This window comes from Pimephales promelas, chromosome 7 (genome assembly GCF_988280905.1).
Source record: "Pimephales promelas chromosome 7, fPimPro1.hap1.1, whole genome shotgun sequence".
Taxonomy (NCBI): Eukaryota; Metazoa; Chordata; class Actinopteri; order Cypriniformes; family Leuciscidae; genus Pimephales; species Pimephales promelas.
The window spans coordinates 40,029,260-40,041,642 of record NC_142775.1 but is presented as its reverse complement, the minus strand read 5'-3'; the positions used below and the strand labels follow the sequence as shown (position 1 = coordinate 40,041,642).

The 12,383-nt window shown below is 35.4% G+C and overlaps 1 protein-coding gene across 1 annotated transcript in view; it reads left to right on the top strand.

Moving 5' to 3' along the window:
* tbc1d8 (TBC1 domain family member 8) overlaps nt 1–10,447 on the top strand; it is a 38,447-nt gene extending 28,000 nt beyond the window's left edge. The window contains exons 13-20 of the mRNA XM_039683360.2: nt 1,018–1,123; nt 2,413–2,511; nt 2,607–2,675; nt 3,837–4,080; nt 8,240–8,305; nt 8,701–8,784; nt 8,861–8,961; nt 9,889–10,447. Coding sequence (XP_039539294.2) covers nt 1,018–1,123; nt 2,413–2,511; nt 2,607–2,675; nt 3,837–4,080; nt 8,240–8,305; nt 8,701–8,784; nt 8,861–8,961; nt 9,889–10,218 — 1,099 coding nt within the window. The 3' untranslated portion in view covers nt 10,219–10,447. The remainder of the gene's footprint in view (nt 1–1,017; nt 1,124–2,412; nt 2,512–2,606; nt 2,676–3,836; nt 4,081–8,239; nt 8,306–8,700; nt 8,785–8,860; nt 8,962–9,888) is intronic.
* The last annotated feature ends 1,936 nt before the right edge of the window (nt 10,448–12,383 follow it).

The following is a 12,383-nucleotide window of genomic DNA, read 5'->3' as shown; positions in this document are numbered from 1 at the left end:
AATATTTCATGTTTAATCATTTTCATTTATATGCACCGTTATTTCATATTTAAGTTCATATCTTACATATTTACCGGTAATCATATTTTTCCATAAAAAAAATAAAATAATCCATTTCAGTTAATCTTTGAATATTTCATATTTATCATTTTCACTGGTTTGCACCAATATTTTATATTTAATCACGTTTTCTTTAATCATTTAAATTAATCATTTAATATTTCATGTTTAATCATTTTCATTTATATGCACCGTTATTTCATATTTAATCATTTTCATTAATCATTTCAATCAATGAATCATTCATTATTTCATTTTTAATAATTTTTTTATTCATTATTTCATATTTAATCATTTTCATTTATATGCCCCAATATTCCATATTTAATCATTTTAATTAATCATTAAATATTTAATTTTTAATCAATTTCATTTATATGCGTCAACATTTTAGATAGTTTTCATTCATCATTTTATTAAATATTAAATTTTTAATCATTTCATTTATATGCACCAATATTTCATATTTCATTATTTTAGTCATTTCAATTAATCATTAAATAATTCACATTTAATCACTTTCATTTATATGCACTAATATTTTATATTTAATCATATTTATTATTCATTTTAGTTATTCATTAAACATTTAATATGTATTAATCTTTCATCAAATATTTAACAATTATCATTTAAATGCAACTATATCTAATATTTTGTCTTTCATTAACATTTCAATAAGTCATTATTTAATTTAACCATTTTAATTGACATTCATTATTTTAATAAATGAAAAATGTGAACAAATCATTTAACCAGAGTTATGAACCAATTCATTAAAATGGACATTTTGAAATAATTCACACAGTTAACTCTCCATCTTTCAGATAAATACAAATATAAGTGTAATATTTAGAGTGTAGCTTCCCTTCATCTGTTCTTCATTTGATTGTAGGTTTAAACATTGAGACATTTCATCTCGTTCTGGTGACTTGACTGTGTGTGTGTGTGTGTTAGTTTCCTCGAGCAGGTCCGACACGAGGAGGAGTCACATGACTGTCCTGAGGACACAGGAGCTTCTCAGCATCTACACATCACCACTCTCATCACTGATGCGTTTGAGGTGTGTGTGTGTGCCTTAATTCAGCTCAATTCTTTTCAGTGTTGATCCAGTTCAGTTCAATATTTGTAGAATTCACGAGTTATGAAACGAGTTCACTTCAGCGATAAAGAACATTAACATTGGACAATACTGTCATTATTCAGCTCGATTCAGTTCAAGTGTTCTCATCCAATAGTGTCAGTCAAATCAGTAATATTGATGAATATTAGTCATAATATAATTTTTGCCATTTTTTTTCCAAAAATTCTTACTAGACAAAAACTTACTAAACAATGTAGATAATTTCTGAACTGCTTGGTTTTTCCCACCTTGTAACACTCGTGGTGTTCCCACATGTTTATAAATCTCCTTTTATGCTTTGTTATTGCCAAATATTGGATTCACGTATTGGTCGTATTGGATGCATAATCTCAGATAAATGAGGCCTACACTAAAAAAGGCTGGGTTGTTTTAACCCAAATTTGGGTCAAATATGGACAAACCCAACCATTGGGTTACATTTAACATTTTGTCCATATTTGACCCAAAATTGGGTTAAAACAACCCAGCATTTTTTAGAGTGTATGAACAGTCAGTTCCAAAAAGAAATACAAAGCCTGTGCTAATTGAAAGAAAACTACATACTGGATTAAATCCAGTATTTGGTGATAGTTTATCATAACGAGAGGAATTATTATGTGTGGGATTATTCAACTGTTTTTAGTGTGTGTAATGTTACTGTTTGAGCATTAAAACGCTCTCTAAAATCCCAGTTCATCTCTATATATGAGTGTCAGTGTTTCTGAAACGTCATTGTAGTCTTGAGTTTCTCCCGGGAACACGTCACAATATTCCTCATTATCATAATTAATGCGCAGAATAAAGGGGCGGGGCCTTGTTGAGTTAGTTAGTAGTGTGTTAAACTGGCGGTTATGGCAAGGGGCGGGACATTTCCCAAACACACTCAAAGCGCTCGACCAATCACAACACACTGATCCAGTCGACCAATCAGAGCACAGTGTGCTTTTCAGAAGGAGGGGCTTCAGGAAGTTAACAGAGCGTTACTGACAGACTGGGAAGAGAGGAGCCGCAACAATGGAGAATATGAGGAGAATAATCAACATTCAAACCTGTTTTAAAACAACATCAAGAATTTAAAAAAGGGCATAATAAGTCATTTTTACTGTTAGGAACATTCCCGCTGCTTAAATGATGAAACCAATCAGCTCTGGATCCTCTGATGTCATCATCTGCTCATTCTGTCAGTAAAACCTCACTAATTCTTCATCTTCCTCTTCGTTTCTTGCTAGAAATTTGGGAGTGTGACGGTGAAGCATTTGGAGATGCTGCGGTGCCGCCACCGTGTCCAGGTCCTGCAGGCTCATGAAGACACCACCAAAGACAATGCAGTGAGACCTTCATCCGCCTCCTGTCTCTCTCTCTCTCTCAAATGCTTCTGCACGTGTTTTTACTGCGGTTTCATTTTTTTGTGGTGTGTTTTCAGTTGCGATTGGTCACCCCAGACGTGTCACTGTCACAGGAAAACCTGTCGGAGCTCTACGACCTCTTCAAGGTGTGTGGGATCACATATATTGAGTCTGAGTAGAATAAAACATGTTTTCATATATATATATATATATATATATACACACTACCGGTCAAAAGTTTTAGATCAGTAAGATTTTTTATGTTTTTAAAAGAAGTCTCTTCTGCTCACCAAGGCTGAAATTATTTGATAAAAAATACAAAAAAACAGTAATATTGTGAAATATTATTACAATTTAAAACAGCGGTTTTCTATGTGAATATATAGTGAAGTGTAATTTATTCCTGTGATCAAAGCTGAATTTACAGCATCATTACTCCAGTCTTCAGTGTCACATGATCCTACAGAAATTATTATAATATGAGGCTCAAGAAACATTTATGATTATTATCCATGTTGAAAACAGTTTTTTGCATTTTTATTTCAGGATTCTTTGATGAATGAATAGAAAGTTCAAAAGAACAGAATTGATCTGAAATGCAAATTAAGCTTTTGTAACATTAATCACTACCATTCAAAAGTTTGGGGTCAGTAAGAATTTATTTTTTATTTTTTGGGGGAAAGAAATTAGAAAATACTTTTATTCATCAAGGATGAGTTAAATTGATCAAAAGTTACAGTAAAGATTATATTTTAAATTAATGCTGTTCTTTTGAACTTTCTGTTCATCATAGAATTTTTTTTTGGGGGGGGGGGGGGGATGGTCCACGACTGTTTTCAACATTGAAAATAATAATTGATGTTTTTTGAGCATAAAATCAGCATATTAGAATGATTTCTGAAGGATCATGTGACATTGAAAACTGATGTGCAATCAGCAACAGTAATGATGTGGAAAATTCAGCTTTCAAATTACATTTTAAAATAGAAAATTAAAATTTTAAATTGTCATAATATTTCACAATATTACTGTTTGTCATTTTTTTTTTCATCAAATAAAGCAGCCTTGGTGAGCAGAAGAGACTTCATTTAAAATCTTCTTACTGATCTAAAACTTTTGACCGGTAGAGTATATATAAATAAAAGATGAGGGAAGAACAAAACGCTAAACTTCTTAGTCAAAATAGTCACACTACAGGAACAGGTTTTATTTTACTATGCATAAAAATGCATAGAAAACAAAAAAGTATGCACGCAAAAGCAGCATCTTGCCATGGTTTATAACGGATTCTGAATTGTGTGGTTCAGACAGAGCATTTCATCAGTCTGTACTGGGGTGACGGCGTGTGCAGTTCCTCTGGGGTTTCTCCTGCGATGGGCGTCTGTGCCGAACGCTACTTCGTGGACCGAGCTCAGTTCAAGAGCCTGTTTGAGCTGCTGACGCCCTGGATCTGTGGCACACACACCGATACTGTCGCCCAGCGCACCTTCACACTGCTGGACCAGGACAGAGACAACCTGCTAAACTTCTCTCAGTTCGTTCAGATGCTGGGTAAGACTGTGTGTGTGTGTGGCTTATTCACCATATACATTTGAATATCGTGCAAAAGTTCATTTATTTCAGTAATTCAACTTAAAAGGTGAAACTAATATATTATATAGACTGTATACTAGATATTTCAAGTCTTTATTTGTTATAATTTTGATGATTATGGATAACAGATATGAAAACCCCAAATTCAAAATTAGAATATTGTGAAAGGGGTTTTCATAACTGTAATCCATAATCATCAAAATTATAACAAATAAAGGCTTAAAATATCTAGTAATGAGTCTATATAATATATTAGTTATTACTGAAATAAATTAAAGGAGTAGTTCACTTTTGAAAAAAACATTTGCTGATAATTCACTCACCCCCATGTCATCCAAGATGTCCATGTCTTTCTTTCTTCAGTCGAAAAGAAATTAAGGTTTTTGATGAAAACATTCCAGGATTTTTCTCCATATAATGGACTTCAATGGGGTCCAAACGGTTCAAGGTCCAAAAGACAGTTTCAGATGCCGCTTCAAATGTCTTTAAGCGACACCAGACGATGAATAAGGGTCTTATCATGCGAAACGATCGGTTATTAGGCGCGTTTGTAACGTCACGTAATACGTAATTACGTTCAAAAGGTCACGGGCGACGTAGCCGGAAGTACAGAATCAAAATCGTCCGACATCGTTGTTTTACCTTTTAATTCCTTTTTTTGTAAACGGCGTTTGAGTTAGTTTGCACGTTCAACCTATGCGTTCAACTTGTAAACACTCTGTACTTCCGGCTACGTCGCCCGTGACCTTTTGAACGTAATTACGTATTACGTGACGTTACAAACGCGCCTCACAGAATAGAGCAAGGCTAGCATTTGTCCTTAGAAAAGTTACATTTTTGGAATAAGTTTTGAAATAACCGATCGTTTCGCATGATAAGACCCTTATTCATCGTCTGGTGTCGTTTAAAGACATTTGAAGCTGCACTGAAACTCTCATTTGGACCTTGAACCGTTTGGACCCCATTGAAGTCCATTATATGGAGAAAGATCCAGAAATGTTTTCATCAAAAACCTTAATTTCTTTTCGACTGAGGAAAGAAAGACATGGACATCTTGGATGACATGGGGGAGAGTAAATTATCAGCTAAAGTTTTTTCAAAAGTGAACTACTCCTTTAACTTTAGCACCATATTCTAATTTTTCGAGTTTCAAGTTTTGACCCTGGGCCACAAAAAATGAAATTGAGATTTATACATCACCCAAAAGCTGATTAAATAAGCTTTCCATTGATGTGTGTTTGTTATGATAGGGCACTATATGAAGAGTTTGGTTCCAAAACGCGATAAACGCCATTTTTAAAAAAAATGAGTTACTGCAAAAATCTGACTTTTCAATACCGACCAGATACAAAACAATGTTTAATTTTACGTAAAATGGGATATCCGCCGTGTTATTATGTAATGTTTTCTCCCTTTCTTTCCAAACCGCGACAAACGCCAGTCTCCCTTTTCTGCAAAATGCCACATATCCGCTTAACCAATCGCAACGCACCATTCCACGCAATGTAAACAGTAACGGCAGCGCTTTAACTAACCCGGCTTCCTAGGTTTTCTCTATTTTGTCCTTTCGATCAACAAACAAACAAAAAAATGAACAATTTTGACAGCATTGGTGAACCTGCGGAGGGTAAGGCATCCTGCATGGGTAAACGTGACCTCGAAATCGAATCATTTACGTGAGGAAGAAGATGGACTCGGGAGGAGGAAATGCCGGCTGTTGCTTGTTCTCACACGACAGCATCAAACTTTTGTCACGCTGACACACTGACCCCAGAGGATCTTTCGGAAAACTTTCAGTTGTTTTATTCAAAGTCGACGAAAACCGAGCAGGACCAAGCCAGTTTACAGCTGATCGCCGTCAAAAAAGTTCAGCCGCGACGTCCCAAGGTTGACAACAGCAATATGCATAACGTTAGATCATGCTTAATAAATCATAATTCATGATGATGTGCTCGTCTTAGTTAATGTTTTAATTAAGGTTTTGTTCATCCATGAAGTCATGAATGAAAAACGTTGATCTGTTAAAAAAAACGTTGTTAGTTCCTGATGATATTAATATGAATTAATGCATAATTAATTTATCCATGAATTCATGATAATTCATGACATGAACCCTTAAAGTGTTACCGAATATTGTTATATTAAAGCAATGGATTTATAGTATGCACAAGAAATTCAATGTGTAACAAAATTTTATTTTGATTAATTGCATTTTGAAAAAAATAAATTATTGGATTTATTGCATTTTGGGGGAAAAAACGTTTTTATAATAAATCTTTGGAAATCAAAACCTGGATTTCATTTTTTATTGTTATTATAACCTACAAATGCTATGTGAAAATTTGAAACCGAAAATAGTGGTTTTCATCTTCCCATTTTCTTGCTAAAGAAAACACAGTTTTACTCAAATTCATCAAAATGGATTTATAGCGTTTTGGAACCAAACTCTTCATATGGCTGAGATGTAACTATATGAAAATCTGTAATCTCAGGGTGCAAAAATAATCAAAACATTTACAAAATTGCTTTTAAAGTTGTCCATTTATGTTCGCTATAGTGCAGCATTCACTCACAAAAATAAAAGTTTTGTATATTTACGGTAGAAAATGTACAAAATATCTTCATGGAACATGATCTTTACTTAATATCCTAATCATTTTTGGCATAAAATAATTATTTATTACCCATTCAATGTATTATTGCCACAAATATACCAGTGCGACTCTGGTTTTGTGATCCCAATAGTATCCAGCTGCACACCAGTTTCAGAACCGGAAGTAAGGGGCGGAGCTTACATTCTAACCAACACCAGCGCCAGGGTCGTAAGTGAGGGGCGGAGCTTAGGTTCGAAACTTAATAACGCCATCTAACGTAATTTGGAGGATATTTTACACATGAAACAGCTTTTATTAAACATGAAACGTCCTACTCTCTACGTCTACGTATGTTATGATGCTACAATAAGCATTTTGAAAAACATTGATTTTGTGTAATATAATCGTATATTGTTTCAGTTATTATTATGAGTTACTTCCTGATCATGATGGTGAAAAAATAATACTTGAAACTAATGGCCATTTTAATGTATAACAGTTTAATAATTTTAGCTAAGCAGTTTATACATTTATGAAGGTAAGACCTTTGCTTTTTGTTTTTTTATGAAGGAGTTAACTTTGTATAATAAAGCTTTGAAAGAAATAAAACAAGACAAGCATTGGAGGTTTTCAAAATTATTCACAAACTATACACAAAATTCACAAACTGATTAGACCTCTGTGATATTTTATATTCTATTTAGGCCTATTTATTTATTTATTGTGTTTACAAAAATCTTAAATTTTTATGTATTTGTAAGATGATTTTTATTGTTTAATAAAAAAATAAAATAAAATAAACGCATAGGTATTTTTATAAAATATACTTTATTTCACAAGAACATGTGCAGCATGCATTTTTTTTCTTGTGTAAAATACTAATGTCAAATCTAAAAGAGAGAGAGAAATTTCGGCATTGTTTTAAACGAATCAATGTATACAAAATGACCAATTCAACCCTAGCAGGCCTGTTTTATCACAACAATCTTGTATACATTTAACTTACAATGTATCAAATGAGGAACTCACTCTCAGGCCCATTTTGTCCTTACATTCTTGCTAAAATAACTATAATGCAATAATAATAATTGCGCCCCTCCCTCACTTCCGGTTCTGAAACAATACTTTCATGGATTATAGATTGATTACTTATTTAGATTTTTATTTATTTATTTTTTTAGGTATTTGTTTAAATATGGTATAAAGGGGTAGGAGTACATACGTTTTACTTCTTCCTACTCCTTTTTGCACATGTAAATAGAGGGTTGGTTTTTTTGTTTTTTGTTTGTTTTGTTTTTCTTCAAGTATTGGAAAGTTTGGATTTTTTTTTTTACTTTGTTCATTTTTGTTTTGTTTCTTTTGTTTCATTGATTAATAATTGTATTTTTATTTATTATTTACATGTTCAAAATAAAGATCTCAAATCAAATCAAATGAAACTGGTGGTGCTGCGGGTCTGCAGCTGGATATATCTCTGTGATCCAGGGTCCTCATTGACGATTCGTGACTCTCTCTCTCTGCAGATGTCCTGTACTGTGAGGAGCTGAACGAGAAGATCCGGCTCCTGTATCGACTGCACATCCCACCAGGTTCATCACTACTGACCGTTATAATAATTATCATCATGGTCTTGTTTTCCAGTACAAATTAATCAACTTGAGGAACAAACAGACTTTTTCAGTCTTAATTTAGTGTCTACTAGAACAGGTTTTCCTGCTTGAATGTTCATTATTCTCCTCATATTCTCCATTGTTGCGGCTCCTCTCTTCCCAGTCTGTCAGTAACTGTTGGAAAACAAGATGTAAATACTGAGGAAAAGCGTCATTTTTGCATCAATTTCAAAGCAATTCACCCTTATTTCTATAACGCATTACACAATAGAGTCATTATTCAAGTTCAAGTTTAGCCGTCATCTGTCAGCTGTCAAGTGCTAGCGGTGATTCTCATTAGCATGATTAGCTCATGATTGTGGTTTCCTTCACAGCGTTGAGTGAGAACGCAGAAGACTCGTCTCCTCTGAGTCCACTGCTGTCCAGCACCAGACCGCTCTACGTCAACCTGCCCAACGGTAGGTGTGTGTCCTGTGTGTGGCTCGTGTGTTCGGCTCAGTGCACCCGTGATGATGTTTGATCATGTGTTTGCAGGTGAGACTAAGAGTTATGAAGAGCAGCTGCGGCAGATGCTTCAGGACTTGAGCAAAGGCAAAGACAAGGATGAGGAGAAGCCTCTTCCTCACATGAACCAGGTGAACTAAGTCCATAAACCTGTGTGTGTTTAGGATATTTAGTCACAAAACTCATCCGAAACCAAACTCGCTCATGTGGAAGAGATGGTCCTCGCACAACACAATCCTGAATAAAGTCGTAGTTTTTGTTATTTTTGGACCAAAATGTATTTTCAATCTAATTGAAGAGAATTGGCACTGGCTGCAGTAACACGTCTGTCCATGCGGGGGCGCTCGCGGTCGAGTGCAGAATGAATGGGAGTCAATGGGGTTTCACCCCCAGAAATCCACTTTTCTCAGGATGTAATTTTTTGTCAAGTAATTTGAAAGTTGCAAGGGCTAAGATAATACACTCAGCTGAAAATTGCATTTTTAAGTTCACTTATCGGTTCTAAAAATCCGTTCAAAACTGTGATGATGTCACACAATAGCAGAATGCTAGCGTGTTCCTAACCTGTAAAAAATCAAAAGGACATAAGTACTCGTTCACTCGACTTTTGGCCTATAATCTATATTGAACGTGCGGAATCAACAATAAAATCTATGTTAATTTAACGACAAGCAGGTGAAAGAGACATTTAGCCGTTTAGCCCCATAGACTCCCATTCATTCTGCTCTCGCCCGTGATCACCCCCAGTGGAATTCTAATGGAACTGCAACCAGGATGATACACAACGGGGCTAACGGCTCTCCGTTAGACGGGCTCTGATGTCACATGGTCTACTTTGATGATGTCTTTATGTCCTTTCTGGACAAGGACAGTACACCGTACACACACAGAAAGCTCTCGGACTAAGCCTTCCCTAAAAAACAATCCTCAACAAACTACTTGTCCGGCCTCAAAATTTCTAATACAGAATTGAATCGCTTCGGCGTTACCGTAATTATCCCGACAGCGATTGTCTAATAACTCACGAGTGTCTTGTTGTGTGTGATTTGTCTCATCAGCGGGAGTTCATCCAGTTTTGTAAGACGCTGTACAGCATGTTTCAAGGCGAGCCGTGTGAGGCCGAGCTCTTCCAGGCCATCGGGATGGTCACCAGTCTGGTTCTGCAGATCGGGGAGGCTGGGAACCACACGGAGGACGCCTCCAGAGACTCGGACGCCCACTGGTCCGTCAGCTTCGAGCAGATCCTGGCCTCTCTCCTGACCGAGCAGGTTCTGGTCAACTTCCTGGAGCGGCCCGTCGACCTGAGCGCAAAGATCGCGTCTGCGAAGGCACGGCAGTATCAGGAGCGCGCCGGTCTGCTCATGATCCAGCATGCAACGAGAAGCTGACGAGGTCCAGGCGACGCTTTCACACGTGCCTTGATCTCGGACCAAACCACATGACGCATTTCTGTCACCGACATCTAAACATTCTTAAATCAAGAGACGTTTACTGGAGAACAAGTGATGAAAATGAGTTTATAGTTAAAACAAGAACAAATATCTGACAATGGGGTCAGAAAAATAATCTTGATGAATTAAAGGAGTAGTTCACTTTTAAAAAACTTTTGCTGATAATTTACTCACCCCCATGTCATCCAAGATATCCACGTCTTTCTTTCTTCAGTCGAAAAGAAATTAAGGTTTTTAGTGAAAACGTTCCAGGATTTTCTCCATATAATGGACTTCAATGGGGTCCAAACGGTTCAAGGTCCAAATGAGAGTTTCAGCGCAAGCTGTTCAGGGCTTTAAACGACTCCAGACGATGAATAAGGGTCTTATCAAGCGAAACGATCGCTCATTTAATAAATAAATATCAAAGTTTAAGTTTTATAAGCTGAAATGCTCGCCTTGCTCTGTTCTGTGATGCGCGTTCGTGACTCTCCTGTTCATCAAAATGAACAAATCTTTTTCTTTTCAGTCATTTGGTTAATTCAACGAACGAAATGAACGAATTGACTCCGAAAAAGATTCCTTATTTTGATGAACGTGTTCGAACAGGAGAGTCACGAACGCTCATCACAGAGCAGAGCAAGGCGAGCATTTGAGCTTATAAAACTTAAACTTTGTTATTTATTTATTAAATGAGCGATCGTTTCGCTTGATAAGACCCTTATTCATCGTCTGGAGTCGTTTAAAGCCCTTTGAACAGTTTGCACTGATACTCTCATTTGGACCTTGAACCGTTTGGTCCCCATTGAAATCCATTATATGGAGAAAAATCCTGGAATGTTTTCATCAAAAACCTTCATTTCTTTTCGACTGAAGAAAAGAAAGACATGGACATCTTGGATGACATGGGGGTGCGTAAATTATCAGCAAAAGTTTTTTGAAAAGTGAACTACTCCTTTAAGTTGATTTTTCGGACACCATTAGTTCTTGTTTAAAGCACAAATCACTTCATTTTGATTTTTTCTGACTTTGCTTGTTCACCCAAAAATGAAAATAATGTAATTATTTACTGTTCTAACCCCGCATGAAGTGTTCATCTGTTGAACATGAAGATTTTTGTGAGGAATGTTAGTTTCACAGTTTTTGGTCCCCATTGACTTCCATAGTGTTATTATTTTGTTCTATATGGGGACCAGCAACTGTTTGAACACCAACAATCATCACAATATATTCCTTTATATTCAACAGTGGAAAACTTCATGCAGGTTTAGAACAGCAAATACATGCAAAAGTTCCTTTATTTCAGTAATTCAACAGGTCAAACTAATATATACACTCTTTACATGCAAAGTGAAATATTTCAAGCCTTGATTTAGTCATAATTTTGATGATTATGAATTATGAAAACCTTTTAACAAAATATTCTAATTTTGAATTTGGGGTTTTCATAAGCTGTAAACTATTGAAATATCTCACTTTGCATGTAATGAGTCTATATAATATATTAGTTTCACCTTTTAAGCTGAATTACTGAAATAAATGAACTTTTGCACCATATTCTAATTTTTCAAGTTTCACCTGTAAGTACATTATTTTACTTTTTGGGTGAACTGTCATTTTTCTTCTCTAGTAAATATATCTTGATTTTCTGGAAACCAAGGCAAAAGCCTTTTTTTTTTTGGCAGTGTGGCATGTCTAAATCCCATGATGCCGCGGGGTGAGCTGGACTCCCCTCACTGAATGCTTTACCGCCGCTGACACACATTTATCCCAGTGTTTTACTTTCATATTCCTCAGTACAGCTTTACAATGAGGTTTCATTTGTGAACATTACTTCCAACGCATTTATTAATCGTAGTTATCGTTAATCTCAACATATCTGTGACTTTAGTTAATGCACTGTTAGGAAAGGTTAATAAATGCAGTAATATACAGGATAAATTAGAATATGGTGCAAAAGTTCAGTAATTCAACTAAGAAATTATATACACTCATTACATGCAAAGTGAGATATTTCAAGCCTTTATTATGAATTTTATGATTATGGATTACAGATATGAAAATCTTTTCACAATATTCTCATTTTCAATTTGGGGTTTTCATAATCATCGAAATTATGACTA